Source organism: Ostrea edulis, chromosome 8 (genome assembly GCF_947568905.1).
Source record: "Ostrea edulis chromosome 8, xbOstEdul1.1, whole genome shotgun sequence".
In the NCBI taxonomy this organism is placed as follows: Eukaryota; Metazoa; Mollusca; class Bivalvia; order Ostreida; family Ostreidae; genus Ostrea; species Ostrea edulis.
In genome coordinates this window covers 23367813-23383042 of record NC_079171.1, presented here as the reverse complement: position 1 = coordinate 23383042, position 15230 = coordinate 23367813, and the positions used below count along the sequence as shown (strand labels likewise).

Here is a 15230-nt window from a genome sequence, read left to right as displayed (position 1 = left end):
TCCCAAGTTCCCCATATATCATTCTACCTTTGAACATCTCCGACACCGCACGGTAATTGTATTTTAAAAATTTTAATTTAATATAGAACATCTCTACGGGACAAATTGTTAATTCCATGGTCACTGAATTTTGAATAAGACGTTTAAAACACATTATAATCAAATATCATGGGTGTTTTGGATAAGACCTTAAGGTAGCTCACTACACTAAATATTATACTCTTTATGACAATACGTCACAAGATGGCGATTTAAATGTGTTGTGAAATTATTTTTATCGATCGATTTCTTTGTCGATCATCGAAGTTCTATGGTTAAAGTTTTAGGCTGGTAAACTGCAGATGCCGAGTTCAAATCCGCCAGTCTTTTGTTCATATGTGTTAAAATAATTTTTTTTTGAAAATCATGTTGTTATCCAAATTTGCATATTTACTGCCTTTTTGGCATATATCCATATTATATATCATCCTATATTTTATGATTAAACCAACTAGTGCTGATTTTAGAAATTATTTCAGAGTGTTTGAGCCACCTTTTGAAACCAGAGGTCCCGTGTCATGGTAGATGTGTGTTTAACTTGTGACAATAAACAACCTTCATTGTTAAATAGCAAGACGATTTCGTTATCTTCAAATAACAGACTATTGGCGAAGAAGCAGTGGCTACCCAATAAGTATGTTTAACGGATTAGGCGTTTGTTAAATGGTCTATTAAACACCATATTCTGAACTCCATAACGTTTACAATGAAGGTTGTACATACAAAACGGGTAAATATATGAATACAGTGTATATACATGTTACATGTATCTATAAATTGCTACACAAAAACAACATCGAATTTGATCAATAAAGTACAAAATAACCAAGATAGGAATTTCTCGTTTCGTCGGTAAGCCTATGACCATGCGCGGTGAAAGTGATTTCTAATCAGAGATAGCTACATGTAAAGGTACTGAAGGAAAAACCGAAGAAATTGTAATGAAAAAAAAATTCAATGTTTTGTTGTTGGATATAGAATTTGATTTTTTTATATGCTTCGCATTCGTGAAAATATATATATCTTTAAAAAATCCTGTCTCACTCGCGAAATAAATTTCACATCCAACAACACATTGAATAGCCTCCATTTATTTCACATTCTAGCAAAATGTAATCGTTCAATATGATAATGAGGTCTTACGTTATGTCAGTTATATTCAATTTACATTACAAGGGGATAAAGGTTCTTTGCCCCTTGGGAAAAAATGTAGATTATTTCTTTGATCCAGACCGTACTGTTGAAATCGGAAACTATAAACTATATGCAAAAATTAATTCATTGTTTGATATATATGAATTTGTCAGCTGAAGATTCTAAATGTTATATTATTACATAATTTGCACAGGGAATTAGCTATAGCTGTTACAGTGTAGGCAGAGAACTGTACAATTTATTGCTCTAGTAGTGTAGATTTATTTTTGCTACGTAGTTCTTTTCTGTAAGTATTTTGTCATTATAGTCTTTATTTTTATTATTATTATTATCATTATTGATTATCTCTTTTATATAACTAATTGTTTATCATTTGCCATTCACGTTTCTCTTTATGAAAATACATTGTTTCAGGTAATAGTTATAATATATGTAGTGATACAATGTATAATACTCCAATAGCTCTCTTATTCCATAATGCTCCCCCACTTTAGCTGTGACATATTACCCCGATGATTTAGTACAATATCAAAGTTTGAATTATGCAATTGATGATGCCCCAAGATGTTCATTAATACCTAAACTTAGAGGCTAGGCATTTTATACTACTGCTTCTCAGTAGATTACTAGGAGCTGACATAGCTTTTGAAATCGGGTTTAACTGCTTTTGTTATATCTCTATTGATGTACATCGAATGACCGGTTTTTTAAAGCGTTTGTTTATGTTGAGCACAAGGTTGTCCATATTTCTTTTTTCTCTTTTCTATCCTGAAAGTCGTGTTTGTAGTTAAGAAAACTACATCCAAAAGGCAAGACTATAAAAAGTAGTACTAGTGATGAAATTCATGAACATATGATAGATATGATGTATTTAGAAGAGAACAATTCCCTATCAATTTTGTGGAGCCCGATCTGACATCCTTTCAGTGAATTAGCTATTCTTGTATTCAATTGTTTCAGATTTACACAACAAAACACAACCTGTTATGCTATTTGAAGAAATCTGAAGGAACGTTTTCAGGTTGGTTTAAGTTGTCATAAGCTGCACAAACCATCTGAAACAGGTTGTACAGAGCTAAAGCGTTCTTTGATGGTCTAGGAAAGGCATCGTCGTGGTAGTTTGACATAGGCAAAATGTATTTCTGGTCAATATTGAGTAACTTTGACAGTTCTTCACACTTTCTTTTCACGATACCATTTTGAAATACTCTTTCCACTTCATCAGTGACACCATCAATCTTATCCACAGCAGTGTATAGAATGAGGAAAGGAATTCCTAGTACATAAAGCAGTATTATCGATTATGTAAATCACTTCAATCATGTTTCAACTTACAGGAAATTCACTTTAGCAATACTAAGGTATATGCTATGAAGGCCACCTGTAGCTGAAAGACACTCACTATGAGCGGCTTGTTTCAATCATGCAGTTCACTTTTTCGTTATATTTTAACTTCTTATATAATGCGTGCAGTGGTCAGTGTTTTAAGCATTGCGTTTTCAACACTTGAATTTCCGTGATCATTTTGTTTGTTTTGTTAAGGGACTGCTGCCACATGTATGTTTAGTATATAGAAAACATGACCTCGTGCATTCGTACATTGGACAAACGAATCCGAATGTTTTTCATTAACCTCTACTTTTATGTCAAATCAGAAATACTATATATATATATATATATATATATATATATATATATATATATATATAGCACAGAAATAGCAATTAACTCTTAAATGAACATAACTGGCCTGCCGTGAGTTCAACCCCTTGTAGGGGCGGAAGTAGGGTATCCCAATAAAGCTAACTTTTCTGTGTTTTATACATATGTAAACGCAAGTTTTACTTCACATGATTCATTGATGATTAGTTCATTGTTTGAGTTTCTCGATTATTTTATAATTTTGTTTGAATATAGTTAAAACAAAGGTTTCCTGATCCAAACAAGTAGTGTGTGCGCCCACCCCTTGCTCCAGTCACTACTCTTACTCTCGTCCCTTAAATGCTCGATTGGGCATACATCTGGCTTGTATGATGTCCATCAATATCTGCCATTTTGAACCGAAAAGTAATGAAAAATCCTAGCAACATTGGACCTCCAGTTATCCTGCTATGTATAACGTAAGTCTACGTTGATGAGTAAGAGGAAGGACGTATTGTCTTAAGTTCTGATCCGATATGTTACTACTGTAGGATTGCCATGGATAACCACAATATGTATTTACACGCCTTGATATATCGCTATATATCACAAGCGTTAGAATATCGCTCACCACGACGCCGATAGACATGCTGTCATCCATATGACGCGTAAAGCATAAAGCTAGTCATGCTAGCGAACAACACACGTCTCCAATGGGCCAAGCGAAACCGAGTATGTGTATGTGCAAGCAACCATTGTATTCGACATTGCTCTGTGTATATGGACGTCATGGTCTCGAATGAACCCCCCACAACCAATTCCTAACCGTTATTGGACTCATCGGTCGACTCAGCGTGCCGTCTTCGTCACCGTACGAAATCGGTTACTTAGGTGCGAGAGACATATGCCTCTATCGTGAAGTCGCAACGTAACGCACTTGTGTCCGCTCCTTGGACGGTCACCGAATCTCACCGTGGGTCTGATATATTGTTGTATCATTGCTAGGCTACACGAGGATGCGAATGCCCCTGCATTATCAGAGCAATTACCCTACACAGGCAAATGTGCCTCACGTGAATTTCACGTGAAATGCTGTTCACGTGAAATTCACACGAACCTTTCACGTGAAATTCACGTAAATTTCATGTGAATTTCACGTGAAAAGTGATTCACGTGAAATTCACGTTAATATGTCCACATGAATTTCACGTGAATCCCTTTTCACGTGAAATTAACGTTAAAATATTCACATGAATTTCACGTGAACACCAATTCACATGAAATTCACGTTAAATTGTTCACATGAATTTCACGTAAAAAGCATTATATCACTTTTCACATTAGTTCCTTGCGAAAATTTTAATGTGATTTGATTTTCGCAAGGAAATAATGTGAACGTTGATTCACGTGAATTTCACGTGAAAAGATTCACACGAATTTCATGTGAAATTTCTTCATATGAAATTCACACGAACAATTTCACACGAATTTCACGTGAAAAGCTATTCACGTTAAAAATTTCACAAGAAAAGCGATTAAAGTGAAATATTCACACTTCTTAATATATTCAAGCGAAAAAATAAATAAAATTAAGGTAAAATATAAAACGATATGGAGATTAGGCAATTCAAAAGTTAGAGTACATTTATAAAATGTAGGCAAACGACCAATAAAGTAGATCCTGCTCACGCCTCCCTCTCCTCGTTTATTTGCGAAATTATTAACTTGCATTGTAGTTCTGTACGCAGTATGATTACATGTACTTTCCACACCTGATTTCTCTCATTTCCCATTATTTTTTCTCTTAAGAATTAAAATATAAATTAAATCTCCCATCATCATGGATATTAATGAAAGCATATTTTCCAACTACTTGAAGAATCACTATATTGATAGAGTTAGAATATGCAACTTCAAAACCACGAAATTTTCTAAACATGGAAAATTACTATTTTACAGTAAAATCAGAAAGAACTATGAATTAAAACTAATAAGACCATTTGAAATTTCCATTTGTGAGAGTAGTACGTTTTAAATAGCTAAGAATATTTGCCCACCCTTTAGAAATTGAAACTGGTGAATATTCAAAACCATGCATTCCAAAAGATTGTTGTTTTGGTCAGTTTTGTAAAACTACTGAAGATGAGTTAAATCTTTTATCTCGCTGCTTTATTATGTTAGTAACAGGCTACTTATCGGGGTGCACTTGGGCTGTTTACATACATGTGATTTGAGGGTAGTATTGTGCAGGTGGGGAAAAATGCCATGATATTGTTTTCCGCTGTCGGTAGTTTGGCATCAATTTTAATTACCCCCCCCCCCCTCCTTATTAGATACATCGAGAATAATTACCGGTGTGATACCTTGGAAGCTGGTGTATGTATAAAGTTAGACCTACTGGAAATTGCTGGTACACGCATGTAGAAATGAAAATTTTCTATCAGCCGTATAGCCGTATAGGCCATATTCACTATCCCGAATTTGTAGATCGTCAATCAAAAGGAAAACACAGATTTCTAGCACTCGGAAGAAAGTGAAAAACATAAACAATCCTTAACATTACTGTCCATGTATATTTAGATAACTTTTTAAAAATATCTATAAAGCTTTACACTACAGTCAGATTCCGGTAATATTTACAAGACTGTGACGTCACACTCGCGTAAGCCGTCTGACGCGTCTGACGTATGCAAGACAGCGAATGTGAAAGTACATAGAAACTCTACAGGTAAGATGAGATTGAGCATTGTAATTATAAATGTTCAGTGTAAATTCAAGCCATTAGGCTTAATACATTTATGTGATCTAAAGTTCCTAATGCAACCGCTTATTTCAGACTGATGAGAATTACTTTAGACGGGGTAGGTCAACGAATAGGCACGACAGCGAAAATACGGAAGTCACTCCGGGGACGTGTCGCAGAATCGCATAACTCTACACGGTTTGTTAATCTTTCCTTATTCATCAGAGAACATGGTAATCGTAGTTCATAACATAATTTTTATAATTTAATTGATCTATATATTGATTAGGGGTGCTAATTAAGTAACGTTCTTTATTATATAGCTAATAAATAGTCTAATATAAAATCTGCGTAAAATCTAGAGAATGTTAGCGTTCAATATCCTGAGAATTTATTGAACGCTAACTTTGCATTGCGTAAAGTGTATGCACGCGAAACATTCCGAGTATGAGCGTTCAATATTGACGTTACCGTAACGACGTAAACAAGCCGAAATGGCAGACGACGGTCCTCCGAATCCGACAGAGCCGGTATTTGATATTTACTTAAGCAAAATGTTTTACTGTACATAAATTATGATGTCCCCATTTACAAAATCAGTTTGCTTCATGCATTAATGACGGGTTAAATTTTGAACAGTTAAGAAATGCATGCTGTTATTGCACACTGCCAATACTGATGAATTCTCGTCTATTTTGGAGTAGTTTGAGTGAAAAGGGATATAATTTAACAACTAAATACTTGAGCTATATAATAAAAGAGTTATTGAACTTATATAGGTGAATATTGGCACTCGTTGGCTGTCAAAATGCACTCGCAAGCTCGTGCATTTTGACAGCCAACTCGTGCCAATATTCACCAATATAAGTTCAATAACCCTATAATATTACCTTCATAGAGGCATCATCGAGATCAGGCACGTTGAAAGGGGGGGGGGGGGTGATGTGTAACAATGTCCATCGATTGTTATATATATCGTAATGCCAATAAAATGTATATATATTTTGGTTGTTCCCCCCTTTAACTATAGTTTTAAATGAGAAGAATGTAAGCTTGAAAGCTCTATCAATGTCAATCTTTCATTTTAATAGCTGCAGAACTGTAGCTCTCTGAAAAAATAATTTGACATAACAGAGATATGTATCTTGTATTATAATAATTCTATTCTATTCTGTATGATGATATATAAAAGGTTGTTTCTTTCAAACACAAATTATTGATAATTTTGCAACTTTTTTTTTCTTCGTTTCTGCTACATCTACGTGCAATTTCATTCATACTACAGTATGTGTACATAAGGCTTAATATGACTCCTTTTGTATATTGAACAGTCCTTCTAATGCATAAATATTTCTTTTTCAGAGATTAAAAGAAAGAGAAAAAGACAATGAAGACAACCATGTAAAAACAAATTCAATCAATTAAATTATCAGCAGATTGAAAGCAGATTTGTACTCCTTTTTGTGTTCATCTGAACCCGAGATTCAGAGTATCAAAATATCCATGTATGATTTAACGTTATAAAGTTTATGTGAAATTCACGTGAATTTTATGTGAAATTCATGTTAAAAATTTCACGTGAAATTCACGTGAATTTTATGTGAATTTCACGTGAAATTCATGTGAATTTCACGTGATTTTTTTTCGTGTGAATTCACATTTGATGCTCTTTTAACGTGAATTTCACATAGAAATTTTCACGTGAAATTCATGTGAAATTCACGTGAGGCACATTTGTCTGTGTACCCATGCAGCGTTTCTCTCGTGGACATTTTTTCGCTAAGGATAGCAAATTTATGAATTAATGTTTTAATGAATATCAATGCATGGTGTTTAGCCTTTCTTTTTTTATGTAATACACATATTTCTCACATTATCACCAGTGTGAGATAGACTTTACCCATGTGAGACAGCCATGTGAGATTTTTCTGTCTCACACTGCTGCGACGTCATTTGATTGTGACGTCATATATTTTCTATGATTTACGTTACACGGTGAAGATTTACGTTACACGGTGAAGCAAAAATATTTTGTATTGTTATCTTTAAATTTTAATGTATATAGCTTTCTGTTGGACAACCTTGGGTTTTTTAGTTTACACTTACAGTGTAAACCATTTTCGGGTATGCTCTTTCTGCCTATCTAATTAGTTTTTGCATCGAAGTTCAAATGTGGATTTTGATAATTTAGAATTTTCTCAAAGCTCATAAATGTATGCACTAAACTGTAGGTAAAATGTGAGAAAAATAATCCTTCATTATTTACTCGTGTGGGATAGGGAAATTCCACCTCTGGAACAAGATTCGCTGTCTAGGACTCGGCAAAGCCTCGTCCAAGACTGCGAATCTTGTCCCCTCGGTGGAATTTCCCTATCTCACACTCGTACTAATGAAGGATTCTATTAATCTTGCTGATTTTGATGCGGATGTGTAAATGTGTTGTACAAATTGCAGCATATAAGTAACATCCCAAGAAATTGGTGCTTCGGAATACACTAAATGAGAGTCAGTATTTCTTAATCTTATTTTTTAAAACCAACCGCATTTGGCATTGTCGTACTTTTGAAAGAGTGTGTAAGGGACGTTGAATTTATTTTGTATTCATAGCATTATAAATGCACGTGAAAATGTCTTCCCATTAAAGTTATCTGACCTTTATACAGACACCATCGCGGCTCTGTTTACAAAAAAAGACATCATTCCGTGTCTTCTTTAAATTTTGATTAACTTCAAAGTTTTTAATACGAATGATATGTGTAGATTAGTGGTGATTATTTTAAGTAACAAAGTGCTTTAAACACATAAAAAGCTATGAAAGATACATAAAAAAAATTACAACTTAGTTAAAGTATAATGGAAAAGAACAAAATTTTCTTGTGCATGTTCACTTGAAGAAATAGTAAACCCTTTGCTGTAAAGATTAACCTAACACCCAATGCTCCGTAAGCAATAAAAAAAACGTCAAGCGTTTCCCACGTCACAATGCTTTACGCGTGTTTCCTTTAAAATAGTCAGAAAGCCTGAAAATCTAGCGACCGATTTGATGCTTTGCATAAAAAAATCTTGTTTAGATAATTATAAATGCAACCAAGAGTATGTTTTCGTAAACTCTGTAAAGAGAATTTCCCACTTCTAATGCAATGCAATAGCAAAAATAAAATTGGTTTGAAAAGAAATATGCCAATATGTGAAAAACATGGAAATATACAGCATTCGTGATTTTCATCCGTTACAGTCAAAATATTTTAGGTCGCGATGCAATGGGCAGATGGTAACACAGTGTTGTTTGAGAAGATATATCGCTGCACGGGGCATGTAGTTTGCTTCCACCCATTGCAATGTGACGTCAAATGCTTTGACTTTAACTGATGGAAATAACGAATGCTGTAAAGTTGATTTCTTACCACTTCATGTTCTGCGGTCTTATCGATTGATTGGATAGACGTAATTTTAGTCTAGGCCTTGTATCAATCGATTGGACTTGTGAACTACGTATAGCATGCTGTTGACTTTGATATTACAAATTAAGTTGAAATCGTAAGACTAGTGCATTATTACCCGACTGCACTAGCAATGAATAGTTACTTCAGATGATTATTTTAACGATTGTTTTCTAACTTAGTTCGTCCATCTCCAAATTTGATTGAAACTATAAATTTTACCAGCCTTTGTTATGTAATATTTGCGCGCTTTTAAACAAAGAAATAACTTTGGAAAGCCTTAAAGTTTCTAATTCTTACACTTCCCAAAATATTCCCTGCCCGTAAATGTGGAGCTTGTACCAATGTGTAATGTGTGATTTGTAATAAAACTGAGTATTTCTTATCTATAACATTAACTGATCCATTTAGATCCTGCAGGTGAGTTTTAGTTACTTCTGTAAAACAGAGATTGCACGATCCAAAGAATTTACTCTCTTAGTTAATTTTGAATTTGAATTTTGCACTAGCTTTCCAAGTCCGTTCTAGGTGCGCTATGCTGCCGTGTAACGAACCCATATAATGGACTCAGCTGCAGGTCGTGCGTTTGGAGTACGTCGGTACCGTGTCTAACTTACCAAGCGGGTCAAGTAGCTCCTGAATATCAGCAACCTGTTGTTCACAGTTGAACGTTTTGTCACATCTTAACACAAAGACAACAACGTGCATCATGTCGTTTTTAGTGGGATTATCACGATAAATATCTTTGTCTTCTTTCATCTCCAATGCTGATTTAATCTATAAAAACAAAAACATATATCAAAATAGATGTAAGATAAAACTAACCCCCGAATAAATAGATGAATCAAATACCATTTACATAATCGTCGGATACCCACGGGTGATCTCCTCATATACTCATCACACGTGGGCAAACTCACCGAAATATCATCGTATGTAATTGATAAGTGCGGTTCATTTGATTGGCTGCTGCACAGAGTCACGATATTAACATATTTTACGACGATATTTCGGCGAGTTTGCCCACGGGTGATGAGTAAAAAACGAGATAACCCGTGGGTATCCGACGGTGCATTTAAATGTACTTTCACTTATATTGTACGTTAGGTAACACTGTTTCGATATAGACCCTGAAGCGTACTACTACACCACTTGCACGGAACGGTATGAAACGGTTCTTGTACGGAACGGTGAGCGGTTTGAACAAGAAATAGTTTCAATATAATGGCAGTATTCTAGATGTTAAAAAAAGATTGAGAAAGAAACGATTCGTTTTAAAATGATTGTTCATGTACGACGTGGTCTATTTCAGTTTTACTTATTAGATTGATGTATTATGGACACGTTGGATTAAAAACAATTGAATTTTTTTTATTTCAGAAATAAAAGAAAAATAAGGAAAAATCGTACCATCACGGAATATTGATCGATTAAATTGTATTGATTCGTTGCTCTATTAAATTCATTGACACTGAATATGAAATGATCGCGTCTGTTTGCTATTTTTGTACATTCATTCTGAGTGTCGTTAAAATACATTTGCAATTTGTATATTCCAGGCCTCTTCCCAAAGACAGATGTTAAATAAACCTATAAATTTTATACGTATGTGTGTTGTGAACGGTATGCACGAAACGATAGGCATGACCTGAATGCTTCGATTTTTTCGGCATTATTTGTTTCATCCTGGGGTTAGTTTAAACATGGAATAGTTTAATGATTTATAATCACATTGGAATAAAAAGAAATGCTTATTTTTGTTACTTTGGATTTAAAGGGAAATGATGCATATACTGTATTGTCATGGAATATTCATTATTCAACTTTATTCATTGCTCTATTAAATTCAGTGAGAATGTCGCGTCTCTTACGCTATTTTTGTACATGCAATATGAGTGCAATTTGTATATTCCATGCTTCTTCTCAAAGACATGCTGAATAAACCTTTACATTTTGACAGACATGTATAACAACAGATACAATAATTCTAAAAAATGTCATCAGGTATTAAAAACTGGAACATATTATCGGGTCGGTGATCGAGGGGGGGGGGGGGGGGGGGTGCATCTAGACAGCATATTAGCCAGTCGATAAGATCCTTTTACTTTGGATAAGAAGGGAAAATACAAAACAAAAAGAAACAATCAAAATATGACTGAAATATTGAAATCAAGCATATAAATGAATAAATAAAACAAATAATGACTAACTAAGGTATATTTCAACATATATGCGAGAGGATCTAACATCCACTTTTAATCAGATTCCTGCATTTGTCTCAATTTTAAACTTATAGAAAACTGCATTCATTTTTGAGCGGACCTAACATCCAATTTCAATTAGATTGTTGCATTTACCTCACCTTTAAACCTATAGAAAACTGCATTCATTTTAGAGAGACAAAAGATATAAACACCTCTTTTGTCATATTTCAATTGCCCCCGCCCATTTTCACACCTTCCGTATGAATGTCAATTTCAAATACCCGGATTAGCTCAAGCTCGTCACCTCTATTATGTTAAAAAAAAAACACTTTGGAATTTGCAGAGAATATACATTCAAGTTATACACAGGTCGGTCGGTCTTTCCATTATGTGAACATTTCCGATAAACAATTGTGATGAAAATATTTTTTTTTATTTAAAGAGAGAAACTTGATCTTATAGGTGTAACAAATAAATTATTACTATATATAAAAAAAAAAAAAAAAACTACCGAAGGCAGATTAATACAAGTTTCTGCAATTGCTAGAAACTACCAAGGGTGATAAAATGGTATCGGAGTTTGCTCTGGCTGATGGTTTTATAATAAATTGTCCCCCCCCCCCCCCCCGTGATTATTTGCAGATATCCACTGTTGAAAATCTGCAGTTAGATATATTTTGAAATTATTGCTCAAATCCCCAACAATGTTTACCTGTCCTACATCCCATTCGAAAATTACTTGCACGGTCTGCACATCTCTAAGAGTGTGGTTTGAACGATCTGCACGTTTCTATGGGCGTGGGTTTATCATGCACAGAACGATTCTTGCAGGACACGATTTGCACGGAACGCTGAATGGTTTGCACGGAAAGCTGAACGGTCTGTACGGAACGGTGAACGGTTTGCACAGAACGAAACGAAACGTTTTGGAGGTGTAGTAGCACGCTTCAGGGTCTGTATTTTGTAAAGCAATGTTGACGAAAGGTCTCCGAACAGGTTACGCAGTTGTGTTAAGTAGGATAAACAACCATAGACGTAGTGAAATCGAGAACAGTATTTCAGTGGAAATATTTATATTCTACAACCTGAACGAACGATAAACGGGGAAATACGGTCGCTGTTTTCATTAACATTATTGTTGCATTAACGAACTTTCTGTTGTATTTCATAGTTCCGACCCGTCAATCCAAGGCGTTTCAGCAGACAATCAGATCTATGTATAAAAACGCATCGAACAGTCGCCATTTTATCGAAACAAACTTGTATGAAGTCTGCTAAGGCACATGAAGTCGAACGAAACATGGCATTGCGATGTATTTCGGGAACTTGCAAAATTAAAAACCTCGGGGTGTCGTTCCGATGATGAAATGTGTATGTACGGAAACCCTGTTTATGCAAATGAGTCCAACGTGAAAAGTCACAATACGTGTAGATTAGGAGCGATATCAACATCGCAATATAATATGAATATTACTTTAGCATGCATGTTATAAAAAGAAGAAATTAAAACTATTTCAATATCAAAGAAAATTAATTTAACTTATTTGACAGAAACTTTTACACGATTGTGTTTTATCGTTTGACAGCGGTGGTAAATAACGAAAAAATATTCTGACATTTCCAAACGCAAAAGGAATGTAGATCTATATGTTCGTAATGACCTTCATCATGACGTATTTTTCATTGTGACGTCATGTAATGTGCCAGTGCGGTAAAGTACATTTTTACAGCACTGGTATTTATGGGGAAAGTCTTAACTCAGCCACGTATAGGATGGTGTTAAAGCTCATTTTGTTCTCTACACCCAATACAAACTTGGACAAGTGCCTCCATTGGATCAAAGAATGCGAGCCCCGTACGATCAGCGGCTCACGGTGGGTGTGACTGGTCGATTGGGGACGCTTACTCCTCCTAGGCACCTGATCCCTCCTCTGGTATATTCAAGTGTCCGTGTTTGCCCAACTCTTAATATTATGTTACGTATAAATCACTGTTCGTTATATTCACCTTTTCATGTACCTACATGTAGGTTTGATATCCTGGTTTTCTCTCACTTCAAATTGATGTTCACATATACTAGGTACAGATTCAGAGGCTTGGTCTCGAGTAATTTCTAATAGAATATGAAACTCTCCAATTCATTCATTTCTGGATTGCCGTGTACGTTTAAAGATTCAGTAATTGCAAATTGTAACGTTGCATAGATAAGTATGTGTAACTCACTATTGATTTTGGCTTAGTATTCCCTTTAATGATAAATTTCATTTCTTCTAAACCTATGCCTCTGTGTTCAAGCATTCCTGGGCAATCAAATAGTCGTATCAAGAGAAGGTTGTTTTCTTTATCAAATGAGCAAATAGGACGTAGCTGAAATGATAAAAATTTGGGCAATGAAGTATATTCTAAGTGAATATTCATGACACAAAGGTAATTTAGATATTTGAGTGAACTTTTAGGCACAAATTAAAATCTAACATCAGATCCAAAGTTTGTTACACGATGTATATTTTCTACTAACCATTGTTCTTACAATCCTTTCTGAACTTCGACCAGTTTGTGCGACACCAATCTTAACCATCTTAGAATTTCCTACAACTGTTAAACATGTATTACAATAAGATGATTTCCCTGTCCCTGTTGGTCCCAACAAGAGTATATTAAAATACTTGACATCACGTGGTGGACAATGGCACTTCAATTTTCTCATATATGTTTTTGCAGCCTGATGAAATGGAATATTAAAAATAATAAATTATACTTATCAGAGGGCTATCTTTCTTTCAAAAGTATCATTTTTTGTTTCTAATTCAGGAAATTTTACCTCTGAAGTCAATGCGTTATCCTTTGCATCAATCTCACGCCATGTTGCACTCAGGTCCTCGTGGTGAATGTCCGGAGATTCCACTGATATATATATATATATATATATATATATATATATATATATAAAGCACTATAATTCAAGAACACTCAACATTGAAAGTGGTGGATCTAATAGTAGATACGAGGTCAAATAAATAAGGATATAACGTCTGCATATTAACATCATCGAGTGTCAATAGAAAAAGTTTGTTCTAATCGAGCGTCAAAACTGAACTGAAATAATCAGTCCTAGGCTGGATCAATCAAAACAAAAGAAACAAGTTAACTAATCAGTATTCTTAAGCGGTATGTTAACTCGTTCTAATGATGGCTTATAATGAGTATTTCGTAAATGTACCTGCAGGTGCAAAGTTATATAACTAGCGTTGAACTGTGATGAAAAATAAGATATAAAATTATAAAATATTGTGAAAAGATTAAATCGAAAAAATAGATGAATCCAATCTGGCATTGGAGTATAGTAAAAATAAATAATTAAGAGGAGTAAGTAAAGTATAATAAATAATAACAAATAAAGAATAAATAAAAATGACTGGTAATGAGGATGCCACGACAAGTAGACGGCAAACAAGAAAGTGTAAAACAAACAGAACAACATTGAGTAATAACTAGGGAAAACTAGACCACATTCATTCTGGTGAAGTCATTGGCTTCGGTCCTACTAAACAGAGTACGCTAGAGTACTTTAGAGTACGCTGGTAAAATTTCATGATTTAATGCAATTTAACTGCTGTTCGTAGGTGTTCTTACTTTAGTTTAACTTAATAAATATATATATGGAATACATTGTTTTTGTTTTCATTATTTTAGGAATTATTTTGAATTACAGTTTACCGTTTAATTTCGATCAAATTTAACTACATATTTACATAACTTACCAGCGCATTGCATTTGATTTTCCAAGATATTTAAAGTATTAAGTCTTTTTTAGTCAATTGAACAGTGAATTCCATGAAAATAAATAATTCAGTGGTATTTCGATTTACATAAAAATGAAATGATTACATCTATGAAGATGAGTTATTTGATTGTCGCTGTTGTTTGAAATCAACACTGGGTGTATTTTTTTAAAAGGCCAGCAAAATTCAATTGATTTAAATCAATACTTGGCAAGTGAAGAAAGAA

At 34.3% G+C, this 15230-nt stretch overlaps 1 protein-coding gene across 1 annotated transcript; it reads right to left on the bottom strand.

Moving 5' to 3' along the window:
• Positions 1–2127: 2127 nt before the first annotated feature.
• On the bottom strand, positions 2128–13800 carry LOC125662936 (uncharacterized). Its single transcript, XM_048895275.2, has 4 exons — positions 13741–13800; positions 13446–13589; positions 9636–9795; positions 2128–2470 (listed from the first exon to the last, which is right to left on the bottom strand). Exons 1-4 carry the CDS (start codon positions 13798–13800, stop codon positions 2184–2186), a joined length of 651 nt encoding a protein of 216 aa, XP_048751232.1. The 3' UTR covers positions 2128–2183.
• Between the last annotated feature and the right edge of the window lie 1430 nt (positions 13801–15230).